This window comes from Pinus tabuliformis, chromosome 4_1, assembly GCF_031772625.1.
Source record: "Pinus tabuliformis cultivar Carrire ecotype Pingquan chromosome 4_1, CPIR1, whole genome shotgun sequence".
In the NCBI taxonomy this organism is placed as follows: Eukaryota; Viridiplantae; Streptophyta; class Pinopsida; order Pinales; family Pinaceae; genus Pinus; species Pinus tabuliformis.
This window is the reverse complement of record NC_142303.1, coordinates 761,376,305-761,391,599: the sequence shown is the minus strand read 5'-3', so window position 1 is coordinate 761,391,599 and position 15,295 is coordinate 761,376,305. Positions and strand designations below refer to the sequence as shown.

General features: G+C 36.5%; 1 protein-coding gene across 1 annotated transcript in view; it reads left to right on the top strand.

The window, feature by feature from the left end:
- LOC149178382 (E3 ubiquitin-protein ligase IPI1-like) overlaps nt 1-13,039 on the top strand; it is a 141,238-nt gene extending 128,199 nt beyond the window's left edge. Inside the window, exons 4-6 of the mRNA XM_089420328.1 lie at nt 11,330-11,355; nt 11,562-11,970; nt 12,116-13,039. Coding sequence (XP_089276454.1) covers nt 11,330-11,355; nt 11,562-11,970; nt 12,116-12,665 — 985 coding nt within the window. The 3' untranslated portion in view covers nt 12,666-13,039. The remainder of the gene's footprint in view (nt 1-11,329; nt 11,356-11,561; nt 11,971-12,115) is intronic.
- The last annotated feature ends 2,256 nt before the right edge of the window (nt 13,040-15,295 follow it).

The window sequence follows — 15,295 nt, the reverse complement described above, 5'->3', positions numbered from 1 at the left end:
ATATGGTCTTTTGAAGAAAGAAAGAGAGTTGACAATGACAACTCCAAGAAAGAAGATATTGCAGCTTGCTGATTAGTTCGTTCCATGAGCACTTTGATTGAAAAAAGTGAAAAACATGGAGAGGGATTTTTGTACAATATGCGGAAGGATGTTGATCAAATAAGCGAAATTTGGTATCTTGACAAAAGGCCATCCTAATGAGGTAACTTATTGATGATTTGATATTGGTTATCTGGTTGGTATATGGTTTTGCTATTTGGAAAGTTGTTTTGGAAATGGATAATGGATGTTTAGACAAGTCTTTGTTTTGAACTCAATTCATGGAATACATGGATTGAGTGGATGGCTTTGGTAATCTTTGAAGGATTATGTACATCATCTTGGGATTGAAAGGTAGTAGTACAAGAAGATAACTCAATATGTATGTTTTGATGACAATGAAGATCACTTTCATGATTAGAGGAAGCTATGATTAGCTCTACTTCGATTGGCTCAATATAGTGCATCTACTGATGATGACTAGAGGAAAGTGATATGAGAGATTGATGGCCTTAACCCTGTCATAGACTAAAGAAAGTTTGGCTCCATTACAAAATCTCAATATGATGAGATGAAAAGGAGGAGGAGCCATGCAACTACTACTTTAAGATCTCCATGAAGAACTAGTAGCTGATGTATTGATGAAGACAAGCTAAAGAGCTTGCGGTTATGATTTCCCAATCTAAAGCAAGTAAGGAATCTCCTCTATGCCTGAGAGGGAGTAAGAAGTCTCCTTAAATGTTTAATAAGGAGCAATTCCTTGATTGAGAGGGAATGAAGATCTCCTCCTTGGTTGAGAGGGAATGAAGATCTCCTCCTTGGTTGAGAGGGAGTGATGATGGACATTATATTCTCTCCTTCATGAGTCATGCACTAGGCTAGGACGAACAATCACACGTCTAGTGAAGGCCATGGAGGGAGAATGGGGTCCCTGGAGGATTGGATAAGCATATGAGACTAGTACTCTTTGAGGATTAGGAATCCAAGATAGGAAGTGGTTTTGTTGACTGACACTCTTTAAAAATTGGAGTTTGGACAAGTATCCAAGACAAGAAAGAGGTTCGATATTCTGAGGATTGGGAATCCAAGACAACAATAGTCCTAAAAGGACATACCTAGTGAACATTCGGATGGGGTATGAGCATTAAGAGATAGTGTGGTGTCTCATGTAAAGCGTCCCAACATTGTGCTTTGATCTAGTGGAAAGATAGAGCTTGTTAGTCAAGGCCTTACTATGTTGACAATGCTGGTTATGATGTTGATGCTTAAAGATGGCTTATTGATCTGACTCTTCTTATGAGAATATTTCAGTTTGAGAGTATCCTTGTACCAGGTGTACAATTATGAATACCTCCGTAGTTAAGAGGGAGCGTTGGAGAATCTAATTAAGTCCGGTCTTCATAATTTGTACCATTATGTAAAAAGCAAAAGAAAAGAAAAATATGCTTCTAGGTTTTTGAGTCAAAGATTCAAAGTCCTATTTGGACCTATTGTAAAAGAAAAAGAAAAAGAATTTTCAAATAATAAATTTTGGGTCAGAAACCCCTCTAGGTGCCAAGTCGGCCTTGCCCTAGTGGACATGTCTATTCACACCCCTCTGAACTTTGTAAATAGAGGGAAGATGGAGCTCATTTGGACACACATGGATGATTTAGTCTAAAATGTCGCAGAGAAGATAAAGAAAATGAGGAGGGCCGAAGTCTAGAAGAAAGGGTTTCTTCTTGAGTTGGAAAGTGTGGAAGTTCTGCCTTCGTACATCTCTTGTTGCTGGTCTCTTGATGATGATTTTGTTGTGCAAAAAGGAAGATTTGACTTGTCATCTAGAGGTGGAAATTTTTTGAGGTCATGGGTCTTGGATATCTCAATATTGATTTGATTGTATAAGAAGAGAATTTTTCTGTGTTTTCCCCTTGGAAGGGTTTTACCCTGGCTTGGAGCCGATATCTTGTGTTTTTGTTGTTTATGTGATCTTCATGTTTATATTTTGGTAATTGTTTGATGAAAGAAACATAATAAAAATAAATAAGAAGCCAACAAAATTCACAAGCAATTACTATGCAAAAAGAAAATTTAAATTAATCTACAAAGCCTCTTGATTTCCAACATATAGAATAAATAAAATAATGTTAAGAATACTAAAAGAAGATTAAAATGATATGCTGATAACAAAGTTGCACTGAAATGGAGCAGAAACGTATATGAAAATGGAGCAGAAACAGATATGACATGGTACAAAATGATGTGGAAATGACAAACATATATATATATATATATATATATATATATATATATATATATATATGATTTAATACACATAGTGGGAGTGGATATGTTCTTTGGACTGCAATGGCTTTGAACATTAGGCACCTTTTCTATGAACCTAAAAAAATCTTCATTTAGGTTCAAGTTAGTAGACTAGCAATACTAGGAGCAAACAGCTAGTTGAATTCGTGACATCGTTTACAGACATCACATTACCAACGAGAGTGACAAGCAATACTAACTCAATGGGTTCATACTTGCAGCCCTCACAAATCATAGCTCATATTGAATGGGGAGGTTACCAAAAAAGGGAGGGAGTAATCTAAGTCACACGGTTTGTATTCGAGTTTGAGTTCAGCAACAATGAGATTCTGTTTGAATTCAATGAGAGTGTTTATGACTTTATTTGTGTGTATTATTTACTTGACATGTATGTATATGATTGTTATTTTGGTTATATTTGTATGTATATTGTATATTTGTATTATTCATATATATATAAATGTATTATTTGATGTATTTGCATGTGTATTGTTTACTTGTATTTTTTGCATGTGTATGAATGTATTCTTTGTTGTAGTTGTATGTACATTGTTTATTTGTATTCTTTATAATGTATTATTTGTTGCATTTGCATGTGTATTGTTTAATTTTATTCTTTGTATATGTATGAATGTATTTTTTGTTATATTTGTATGTGTATGGCTTGTATGTATGTATGTATATATGTGAGTGTATTTTTTGTGGTATTTGTATGTGTATAATTTACTTGTATTTTTTGTTGTATTTGAATGTATATTGTTTAACTCTATTCTTCGTATGAGTATGAATGTATTCTTTGCTATATTTGTACATGTTTTGTTTACTTGTATATATATGAATGCTTTCTTTGTTGTATTTGTATATGTATTATTTACCTTTATTTTATATATTCTTTACTTGTATGTATGTGAACGTAATTTTTGTTATATTTGTATGTGTATTGTTTATATATTTTATATGTGAATTTTAATTGTATTTTTTTATAAATATATTACTTGTTATATTTGCATGTAAATTGTTTAATTGTATTCTTTGTATGTGTATGAATGTATTCTTTGTTATATTTGTATGTGTATGGCTTGTATGTATGCGAGTAATTTTTGTTGTATCTGTATATGTATTATTTACTTTTATTCTATATATTATTTATTTATATGTATGTGAATATAATCTGTCGTCTTTGTATATGTATTGTTTACATATTTCTGTATATTTTTTTAATATTTTATGTGTGAAATTTGAATTTATTCTTGAATATATTTATATTTTCCTAATTCATATATATATATATATATATATTGTTTACTTATATGTATATGCATGATGACAAACAGATATATAAATGATATGACATGATACAAAATTGTGGAAATGACAAACATATATGTATGTATGTCATATGGAAGGTTACCAGTGGTTGTTGTGGCTGGTGGGTATATGATTTAATACACAGTGGGAGTGGATATGTTCGTTTGACTGCAATGGCTTTGAACATTAGGCATCTTTTCAATGAAACTTAAAAAATTCTTCATTTAGGTTCATGTCAGTAGACAAACAATACCAGGAGCCAGATGACTATTTGAACTAAAGACATTGTTTACGGGTGTCACATTACCAAACAGAGAGACAAACAATACTAAGTCAATGGGTTCATACTTGCATCCCTCACAAATCATAGCTCATATCGAATGGGGAGGTTACCCAAAAGGGAGGGAGTAATCTAAGTTACACAGTTTGTATTCGAGTTTGAGTTCAGCAACAATGCGATTATGTTTGAATTCAAACTTCTCGGTTTGTCCATATTAACCTTAGTTACACGGGAAACGCTCCCAGCAAGTAGGGAACCCGTTCCAGCCGTTCCTGCGTTCTCGGGAGCTTTGGAATGGGAGCGAAACTTACCTTTTTCTTGCTGAACGACAATGGGAACAAGGGGAAGTTTTCGGTACGTCGAAGGAACGTGGCAGTCGTGTTTTCAACGTTCCAGCTGTGGGAACCGTTCAATAGTTTTTAACATCCTCAGATTTGTCTTCGCCGAAACAATATATGTATGTGACATTTCGACATAGCTATTTGCTTCTGTCTCTGGTCCTGTTTAAAAGACTGGAGGTTTTCCAACTTACAGTGCATGGTGTAATTATTCAGCGTCAAAAGCAAAAGTTCAACACCGTGAATGCTATCAGAGGCCTTCTGATTTCCTGTGATATACCAATACCTGAGTTTATTATTAGTTTGAATGCTGATAGGCCTCTTTCTGAGAAATTTATTATACAAGTACTTGATAGCAGTCACAAGTTCGTGCAACCTAATGTGGCTGAGCAGATCCTCTATCAGATCGATGAATTTCGAAATAAAATAACCTACTAGAATCCAACATGAGAACAGTTGTTCTCTGGAAGTGGTTAATTTTTTAGAGTAGTAAATTAACCTACCAGAAGCTAGCATAGAGTAGTAAATTAATTTTTTATTATTAAAATTATTTTATATTTAATATAAAGTTTAAAATTTTTCTTTTATTAATCTTTCTCCTAAGAAATATTGTTTGATATTTAGATTAAATGTCTAGAAATGTATTATATAACTTAATATAAGGAAGATTTGTGATGTATCTCTTTCATAATTAAAAAATGTCTATTAAATAAAAAACAATGTTTATTATAATTAAAAAACAAAAATAAGTACATATACTTAATTAGTTTTAATCAAAAGCATTATAAAACAATGAACATGTTTCATTGAATCTAGATTGTTATTCTAAACTAATTTTGACTATTGAATGAATATTATTGATATCTTTAATATTATTATATTAAAAGTTACTTTAAAAGCTTAAAAAATATTTAAAAAATTAAATTATATAATTAAAAAAGAAATTTGTATTTTCATATTTTTTAATTTTTTATTAAATAATATTGCTGCTCCGGATCTGCCATTTCCTGTAAATTTTGGAGAAACTTCTAGCCGTTCCGGACACCCGACCCAAGTTCCCAACATTCCCCAGTTCCAGAAACTCATGCAACATAAATATTAACTTAAAAATGAAGTATAATAAGAAATAGTACGGAATCAAGATCAATAATAAGATAAGATAATTTTATTTATGTTTGACAAATGAGCACAAAAGTAGGTCAACAGGATTGAAAAGTACAACCGTTATGAATACAATGTGGGATTGCCAGCACAACTAGAAAATGGCAAAAGTAATACAAAGAAAGAAACCTACATAATGTATAAACCTGTGACAAAGGCATGATGATATAAGTCATTAAGTGAGTTTATCCAAGACTAGAAAGGTGGACAACACAACACAAAATCCTGGAGAGAGAGAGAGAGAGAGAGAGAGAGAGAGAGAGAGATTTGAAGATGGGGCTAATGATGTCAAGGTCCCTTGTGTTTGATGGTCAAGGGTGAGGGGGCGAACTGGGCATTGGCTTGTTGTCAGAGTTCTATGTAACCATCAAGGAAATTGGCTTCCTACTCCTAACATCTGAGACTGAAAGAAGGAAACTCCAAATAGATCTCTGGTTGCTCCTTTGGATCCAGGAGGTATTCTGATGGCAGAGCATGCTCAAATCAAGGTATGCATTCCAACATCTCTGAATTGGTCTAAATAATATCGAGTGGTCCCCTAGAGGAGGAGGTTGAGAATATACTTGAGGTCTCACCCTCTTGCTGTTTGATGCGCTCTGGAACATCACTTGCCATTTGTTGCTTTGATGTAATAAATGAATAGGAAACTATGAGGTAATCACACTGGTCATTCCAGGGAGGGGCATGGCGTGCAGGAGTTGAGATATGTGGTTGAAAATGTCCTTGATGAAAGTAGAGAGGGAACCTCTCGAGTCCCTATGGAGATAGTGATAGCATTCTCTAATCTCATAATATAGGGGACATTGAAAAATGAGGTGTGTCTTTGTCTTCGACTCTTAAAAGGTGGCACACCCAGAAGATCCTTTTAGATTGTGGAATATGGTGATCTGTCTCTATTAAGAGTTGATGGGAGTTGAGTCAGAGCTGCCCCAAATGTATCTTGAGTGAATGCGTCCAATGTCTACATGTATATAGGGGGTGGGTGATCACGCCATCAAGCAACTCCAAAAAGTGCTCTAAGTACAAAGACATCTTGGAGCCCAAGCTCATCTAGGGTGAGATCTAAGTGACTTAAATGTACAATCTATAGATATCTTCTTTGATAGGCTAGTTCAGTACCCATTTAGACGGCAAGGGATGGCGTGGCACATTAAGGGAGAATCCGAATGGGGAAAGGTGCTTTAGGGAAACAATAATTGTTTGAAGAAGCTGAGATGGCTCTAAGAACCAACCTCATGCACAACTTGGGGTAGGATATGAGGCGAGAGCCTTCGAGGAGCACAATGCAAGAGATACCTCTCCATGGTTGATTTGCTTCAGGTGGTTCGATTTTCAGAGACTGAATTCTTTGAGGCCGATTTTCTGGTGGGGCCGAGTTTCCAGGTGCCCAACAACTGTGTTTTTCTATGTATTCTCTGTGTGTCTAACCCATATTTTTCTGAGAAATTTAATGAAGATTGTCTTGGGTGTAAATTTTCTGTTGTGGTGTGATTGATCTCTTCATTTTATTTCCGCTGCATTTTAAGATAATATACTAGTGTATTTATTTTTTGTTAAATTCAGAAATATTTGAGATAAATATTTTCTGGGGGTTTTAACAAATTGTTGAAGTAAAATAAATCAGATCTGGTATAGAAAAATTAACATCATTAATCCATGAAACTTTGCTAAATCATGCAACAAGAAGTGAAGATAGTGAGTGACACAACAGACCTAGTATTTTTTTTTGTAATTATTTATTATCATCTTTCCAGATCCCATACAATTTGAGGCATTGCCAATTATGACTTGGACCTTATTTTCTTCCTTAACTTCAAGAATGGCTTCCTCTAAAATCTTGAAAGTGTATTTAGAAGTCTTCTTGTGCTCTATTGCATCAACTACCTTAAAAAATAATACTCCTTTAGGTCAATAAACCAACACATTAATTAGTGTCCTATGGCACAAATCTGAACAACCATGTGATAACATTGTGCACCCTGTTTGTTTCCAAGACTCTTTGATCTTATCCAATCTGCCCTTGACCCTTTCTTTTGACCTATCAAGAAGAATGGTCTTGATCATCTCAAAACTGGGAGGTCGATACCCTTTTACAAAATCTGCAATCTGCATACATGCATTGATAAAGTAAATGCTTCTGTCCACATTATGTCAACCACAATGTCATCAAACTATTACTTCTGTGTAGGATTCCAAAATGGTTTAATGTTTCTGTCCCGCTTGATTTTGTTGGCTGAGATGAACTTCTAGTTCCAACCATGCTTGTGGAAAATGAGGGAAAGGGGTTGTAAGTCATTGCTATCTTCGTTTGAATGTGCCATTAATTGTTTCTTCCATCTCCTTGACCTTTTTTACTGTCACAATATTTTTCAAGTATCTCCTCAAGTTTAGCAGACACACTTGGGCAGCCTTCAACAACATCTTCACCATTGCTGATAGAAAGTATGTATCCATCACTCTTGTTAAAGACCCAATAAAGTTATGGTTACATAATTTTCATTTTAGATGATTCCCAGGACCATCAATTCTTTGCATATGTTACCATTCTTCTATTGTTGATTTTCTAGGTGCCTTGGCAAATTATTCTGAATTGTTTGTTTTTGTAAATCATGTTTTAAAATATCTTTTCCATTTTGAAAGATTTGCTTGTTTTCCTATTAGGAAATTGGAACTTTAAATATTCACGAATCACCAACAGGGTATATATTATAGGCTGCAATTATTCAATAAACTATAAAAACTATAAAATCTGTAAAAAGAATTAATACAATTTTTTTTTTAAAATCCAATACGCCTAGTATAAACTTACTAATGAGCTTGAAGCGTTGGAACAATGAGGCTCCTTGGCTACCTAAGGAAGCATTGATTTGATCTGATAGGGTAATAGGTCTAACCATGCCAACTCCCTCTTTCTAGTATGGTATAGTTTTGAGTCTCAAGGTTGAACAATAATGGACCTGAAGTGTGCTTGGTCAAGTCTCCAATTCGATACGTCACAAGATCAAACTATGGATCTGATTCCTATGGATTCCATATAGGCAGCTTGTCATTCTAGCCTACTAGGGTTGATGCCTTTTACAACTTGGTGATTCTAGGATCACTTGCATGCTGTATATTAAACTATAATTGGAAACAATGGAAATTGACAATTGCCCAAGCCTCAAGGAAATGTTGACATGTCCACTTGTGACTTTATTGCCCAATGGCACATCCGCTTGTGACACAAAAAGGTGTTGATTTGGGGTAGCATCGGATGTTCTCTAGCCACGAAAATTGGTGGAGAGGCTAAGGCACGTGAGATCTCCAATACCCAGAAAGGGTTTGGGCAGATTCTAAACAATTTGGGAGATATTAAAATAATTAATATTTTTAAAGGAGTCCCTAAGTCTAAACTTAGGGGAAATAAAATATTAATGTGTATTAATATAAAACTGTGTTAGAATGGTCCAAATGACATGGATCAAGCCAGATCTAATCTTAGCTGTTGATTAGGGACTTAATCTCGGCTGTTGATTTGTCAACGAGAAAAGTGTAAGAGGAAGCTTGAGGGTCACTTGGAGAACACACCAAGAGATCAAGATGTCGACTTTCTGGGGCTGGGTTTGCTGAGAAAGTTGAGAGAGTGATCAGAGTTGCAGTTGAGGGGCAGTGAATACTAAAGCAAAGAGGCAGAGATAGCACCGGGAGGATCAGCGTAGTAGTCGGAGAGAGGGACGCAGAAGTAGCCAAGGGTTCATGTAGAGCCAGCCAGGGCTCATGCAGAGCCAGCCAGGAGCTGCGCAGTGCCTCAGAGGGCCAGCGTGGGTGACGCAGAGGGCTGACGCAGTGCCTCCAGAGGCTGATGCAAGCAAAGCTAGAGTGACGCTAGGCTAATGCTGGGCTAGAGAGAGGCTGGCACAGTCCCTAGAGGCTGACGCTGGGGTTTCGTGGGGCAGATTGGAGCTGTGGAGCTACCAGAGTGTTTATCCGGGGTTTCAGCCGGAATATCTGCTTCCGAGTAGAGAGGTACTACTGCTGAGATTTTTCTCTGTTGGGTGAGCCAGATTTGGCACCTAGATTGTATTCTGAAACTGCTTAATAAATCAAACCCTCAGATAGTTGCACCAGTTTTCCCACATTGGGTTTTTCCGGGGACATTTTCCCGCATGGGGTTTTGACTTGTGTGCTTGTTTTTGTTTCCTTCAGTTGATGATCTATAACGTGTTGAGCATGTACTTGTATTTAATTCCAGTATTTACATGGTAAATAACTTGTTAATTAACATAACAAGTAGGTAGGAATAAATTAGTAAAGTGCATGAAGGGTTTCTAACGTGTCAGACTTAAAAATTCCAACAAAAGGTTGAGAGTCGAGACACGAGATAACTTGCAGAGCTGTGGGTTGTTGGAGTTGGGATTGATGGTTTAGTTGCTAGTAGCGCTGAGTTGAAGCCTGAGAGAGCTCACAGAGCCAAGCTAAACCCTAATTCAGAATTGATCATTTATTGTTAGTAGACTCGAGCATTGAGGGAGTCAAGTTTCAACTTGATGACTTGAAGACTGAAGGAGTGGATGTGAGCAAGTGAAGAATGAGTGTGTGGGGAGGTAGGGTTAGGGTTTAACAGTTTTGATCTTTTTCTTGAGGTTTGTGGAATCTCAAACTTTGAGGTTCAATTTGAGCAAACCCTTTGGCTGAGGGAGGAATGTTATTGCAAGGTGCTATGCTCTATCCATGCAAGTGAAAAACCTAACTATGTGGCACTAGAGTTGCAAGATGTCTACAAACAACCTTACAAAGTACTTAATGAGCCAAAGGGACTTCCACCAGATAGACAAGTGGATCTGAGGTCCAACATCAATCCACCAAATACTAGATTCTATAGGTACTCTTATCAGCAAAAGATAGGAATTGAGAGGTTGATTCAAGATGCAAGAATAGAATGGAGTCTTTGCTCATGTATCTCCAGAGTTTGAGAGGTTACAGATCAGTTTCAGCTAATTCACTGGAGGCCCTGTATATTCTCAAGGATAGCTTGCACTTGATGAAACAACAAAAAGAGTGTAAAATGCATATAGTACCAGAATAATTACTTTTTTCCCATCCACCCTTATATATATCATTCTGTTCACTTAAATGTGTGTTTTTTGCTTACATGTGTTTGTTTTCTTGCATGTTTCATCCATGACACCATGCTATGCAGGCAATTAATATATGCTTTAACTGATGTGTTGATAATTTTTTATATACAATATATTCCCATGGGCATTTGTGCGTGTTAACATACACACTATTTTACACCCATTCATATACACATTTCCGAGCTTTAATGCGTGGGTCCTTTACAACATTATATTGATTATACAGTGAAATTGCTAAGTTATTCTGTGATTTGAAATCAATTTAACAATTGTGTGCATTCTATTTTGTATACTGTATAAATGGTCAATGCTGCTCGCAGATATGAAAGCTCTACCCTTTTACCCCCACCAAAATTTTCTACCAATCCCAGCTCTGAGCCCCTGACTGGAGGTAGGGCAAGGGAACAAGAGAAATGAAGAGGGAATGGTTGGATGAGTTTTCTTCCAAGTTTACGGATATATCCATTTTACTGTTTCTTTGAATCTCTAAATCTGAATTCCATACCCATACATACTGGGACCTTTTATCTTAAATCAAATAACTTAATGACGAAGTTGCTTGTAACTATTTGAGGCAAATTATTGTCACTTGTTTGACTGCACCAAATTCTATTGCTGCTTTAAAACCTGGTTCACAGTTCATGGTGGCGCAAAAGCCTGTAAATCATCATTGAATTTTCCACAACACAAAAAATGGCTGATGCTGTTTCTTGTAAATGTATTTTTTTGACAGTGCTTCATTTGATTTCCCTCAATTGAGATTTATCTTTTTGCTTGTGCAGGGACACTGAGCCTCCATCAGGTGCTTGTAAGTTCTATTTCTTCATCTTAATCCCTCAAATCCATGCTTCTTAGTCCTTGTGAAAAGTATTTTTAGAGTTTTTTTGTTGTGATAGTGATTTGCTGGTTTGCAACTAAATAATTGTGCCACCTTTAAGAGAAGCTTGAGTAGCAGCCATATTGTGTTGGCAACTGATCGTAAATCATTGACCAAGATCTTTGTTTGCTATGCAGATCCTGATCTGATAGTAAATGTCTTGTATGGTGAGCATCCAAGTGCTTCAAATGGGGCTCATGTATGCCCTTATCTTGCTGTTCATGGTCTTACTCGGGCAAGGCAAATGCCAATCTCTCTCAGCAATGCTGGGTCTTCCAACAGTGCAGGGGATATAGGTCCTCATCACCGAAATGCAGCGCCAGCAGTTGGCGAGGCATTTAGTTCCCATGCATTTCCTGCATCCGAAACACATCATCGTCATTGGCATTCTTCTAACACATTCCCTAGCAATAACAGTGTACCTAGTGCTGATGATCCAGCTTTACCTGCTTTGCCTTCACATGATAGATTTGGAATACCCAGGACAGAATCTGATCGTCTACACAGAACTGGATCTCCTATGCCCTCTGGTTATGGTGCCAATGGGTGTGTATTTACTATTTTCCAAACTGTAAAGAAGACATTTCATCTGTTATTCTTAGGATCTGGCATCTGCTACTGGTTTTAGCAGGCACATGCATGGCAATATTTGTTTGCTTTTCAGTACTTAAAATTCTTGTGGCCTTTGCAGGTTTTATCCCCGTGCAGTCAATGCGAGACCTCCTCCACCAATGACTAGTGAGTTTGTTCATTCTCAAAACCATATTCATGGACATGGAGGGGGACAGATTTATCATCCACCTTCCGCTTCTTCTATACACAGTGGTTTAATAAGTCATAATCGAAGGTCAAGGTCAAGGGAGACCTTGGTTCCATCAAGAAGAGTCATTCAAAATATCCCAGCAGAGCAAGCTCGAATGCAAGGGGCCTCGGCCTATCCAATGAGCAGGGGTCAAGAAGGAGACAACATGGGTTGGCATCAAAACAACCATTTTTATGGACTGCAGATGGAAGGATTTCCTCCAGCTCCTTGGGTTCCGCTTGATCATGATTCACAAAGGTGGGCTTGGTTTCATCGTGGACAGAACCCTCAAAATGTGCCAAGTGAACCATTAAATAGAAATTATTACCGGCACAGTTATTTTAGTGCAGAGGGAGTTGCACAGGGACGACCTGGCATTTCATTGGAAACACCTTATCAACGCCATGGTTACACAAGATTTCCGCCATCTTTTCCGTGAAATTGGAGTACATTCTGTCTTTGGCCACAAAGGATTATCAAATAAAGAGTGCTATTTCGGCATAGTATTTTATATTATTTTTAAATCTCTTTTCTACATGCTCATCTCTGTATATTTTTTTTCAGTCTGGGATCTAAATGACAGGCAATCATTTTTATATCGGTTTGCTTTGGAGGATATGACTGCACTGAGTTCAAGAGCCTGCTAATTTCCAGTACTGATTTTGTAAATTCTTGCTTAGAAAAATATTTCTTTTTGTAGAACGAGGTGCACATTGGACCGTAGATTTTATTTAATTTCATGGTTTTATTTTGATACAAGATAATTTCATTTGGTGAATTCTAAGCAATTAAATCGATACAATTACTAGTTTCTATTTGTTACCCTTGGATACCCTAAATGGTTTCTTAACAACTAAGTAGTTGTATTTGTTATTGGTCTTCCTTGTGCTTTTACCTTTTGCCTCTACTCCAGATGGGCAATGTAATCTTAGTTAAATTGTCGTATGCTGTATCTGTATGGTCTAGAAGGATTTATAGTAACATGCTTATTCTCCTCCTTGTAGGTAAGTAATTCAGATCTAGTTACTGAATACTTGTATCTTTAGATGAAATACATGACTATTTGTGTTTTGGACGGTAAGTATATTAATAAGAAAAAAAAAATACAACGCAGTTGACTGATTTGATCACCAATTTAGGGTAAAATATAGTTTAATTTCTTCCATACGATTTAAATCTTTTTCAATTTGATGCCTTTCTTTGTTATATGCTGTGGGTTAGTCTAGATTAAATTGGAATAGCAGGATGCAAAGCAAACTAGAGTAACTCGATATGTACGTAAGAGTACCTTGCTAGATACATTCCACAGCATTGAAACGTGTGGAATTTCATCAAACTTTAGCTGGCTTAACCTTAAAACAGCAGCTAAGTGCCATCCGAAATGGCAAGATTCTGTTACAGAACTTAATTTAATGAGTGAAATGGCCTTTAGAAGCATTTGAAAACTAACCAACCACATTTCACTTTGATTTTCTTCCCCGGATTGGTCAAACGATATTAGGTAGTATCTCGTGTGATAGGGAGGTGAAGTGCTGACATTGATTACCTCGTACGGTGAAAAATCAATAAAATCCAAGTAATGTCTTAATCACGGTGGGATCTGCAAACAAAGAAAATGAAAGGCATTGAAGCCGGAAGGCTTGATATGACTGGTTGCCAGAGGCCACTACACGACCATTATTACTGCTGAAGCATTGTTACCACTGTTCATCAACTGTATTAAAGTAAATCACGATTTGTCACGGCTAGATAGAAATCATAGTTGCCAGGGATAGCATGGGTACAGTGCTTTTGAAATCTAGGTAGAGGGAGATTTTGGGGTACAGATACGGGTTCATCAAATGAGTAGTTTAAAAACACATTGAAATTTCAAAATCATAAAATGATAAACAATGAACATTGAAGAATTGAAGAATTGTCTATGTTATATGCATCAATTAAAGATATATGTGTCCAATAAGGGTTTAGACTAGTCTATTACGAAGATAATATGCAAGTTACAGAACTTTAAAATTTAACTTAACTTTCTGGAAAAGAATCATGTTTTTGTCTCATATATTTGGTTTGTGGTTTGGGTGCACATTGCATCTTCCAACTCAGTTAACATAATCTCCAAGCAGTCATTGCTCTCCAGCTTTGGCTGATGCTTGTTTGCAAAGGGAAGTGAATTGATGAGGCTCCCTGCCACGTAAGTGTTCTTTGTTATCAATAGTTATGCTTTCCTTTCCCGAGTCTATTTCAGGCGTGGCGTCTGTGGTGGGGCTTAGGAAGTTTTTATTTTAATTCATGTTATATTTTTTCTTTAAATAATTTTTGAATTTTATTTAAAAAAATAGGTAAATTAAGATTTATACCTTTTTGTTTGCTTTTTAGAAATTGGAGATGCTGGGGTGCTCGTGGGAGCCGTTGAGAGATGCCTTATGGGTTGGGGAAAACTTTCTTTATGTCTTTGGTCTTAGAAATGTGGACTATACCTTGGAATTCCTTCTCGCAAGATAGTTGGAATTCCTTGTTTAGAGCCGTTGAGAGATGCCATCTGGGTTGGGGAAAACTTTCTTTATGTCTTTGGTCTTAGAAATGTGTACTATACCTTGAATTCCTTCTCGCAAGATAGTTGGAATTCCTTGTTTAGAAGGGCGGGATGGCACTTTTTTGGTTTCTTACCTTAGTCGAGTCGCTTAACGTACCTTACCTTTCCACGGCTTCTTCTTCTAAGGGCAGATAGAGGAGCGTATAGGGTGGCTCCCCCACCCCTTTTGATAGCGATAGGCCAGGTTAACAGAGTAGAATCTAGCCTCTTTATATTCCACCTTTGCTTTCATAATTTCCCATTGATATGGGGCACTTTGTCCACGTCCCTAGACATTATCCACCAAGAACAAGGAGGTTTGGGAGACATATGTAAATGACTTCGGAGATATTTAAACACCCTTTGTTCAAACCAGCTTTCATGTGCAAGGGCTCTCCAAGAAAAGTATTCATGCATTGGTTCAACATTTAGAGTGACAAAATATTATCTACACAACGTTTTCTAGAATACTATATAGTTTGTTTTCATGACAAGTAATA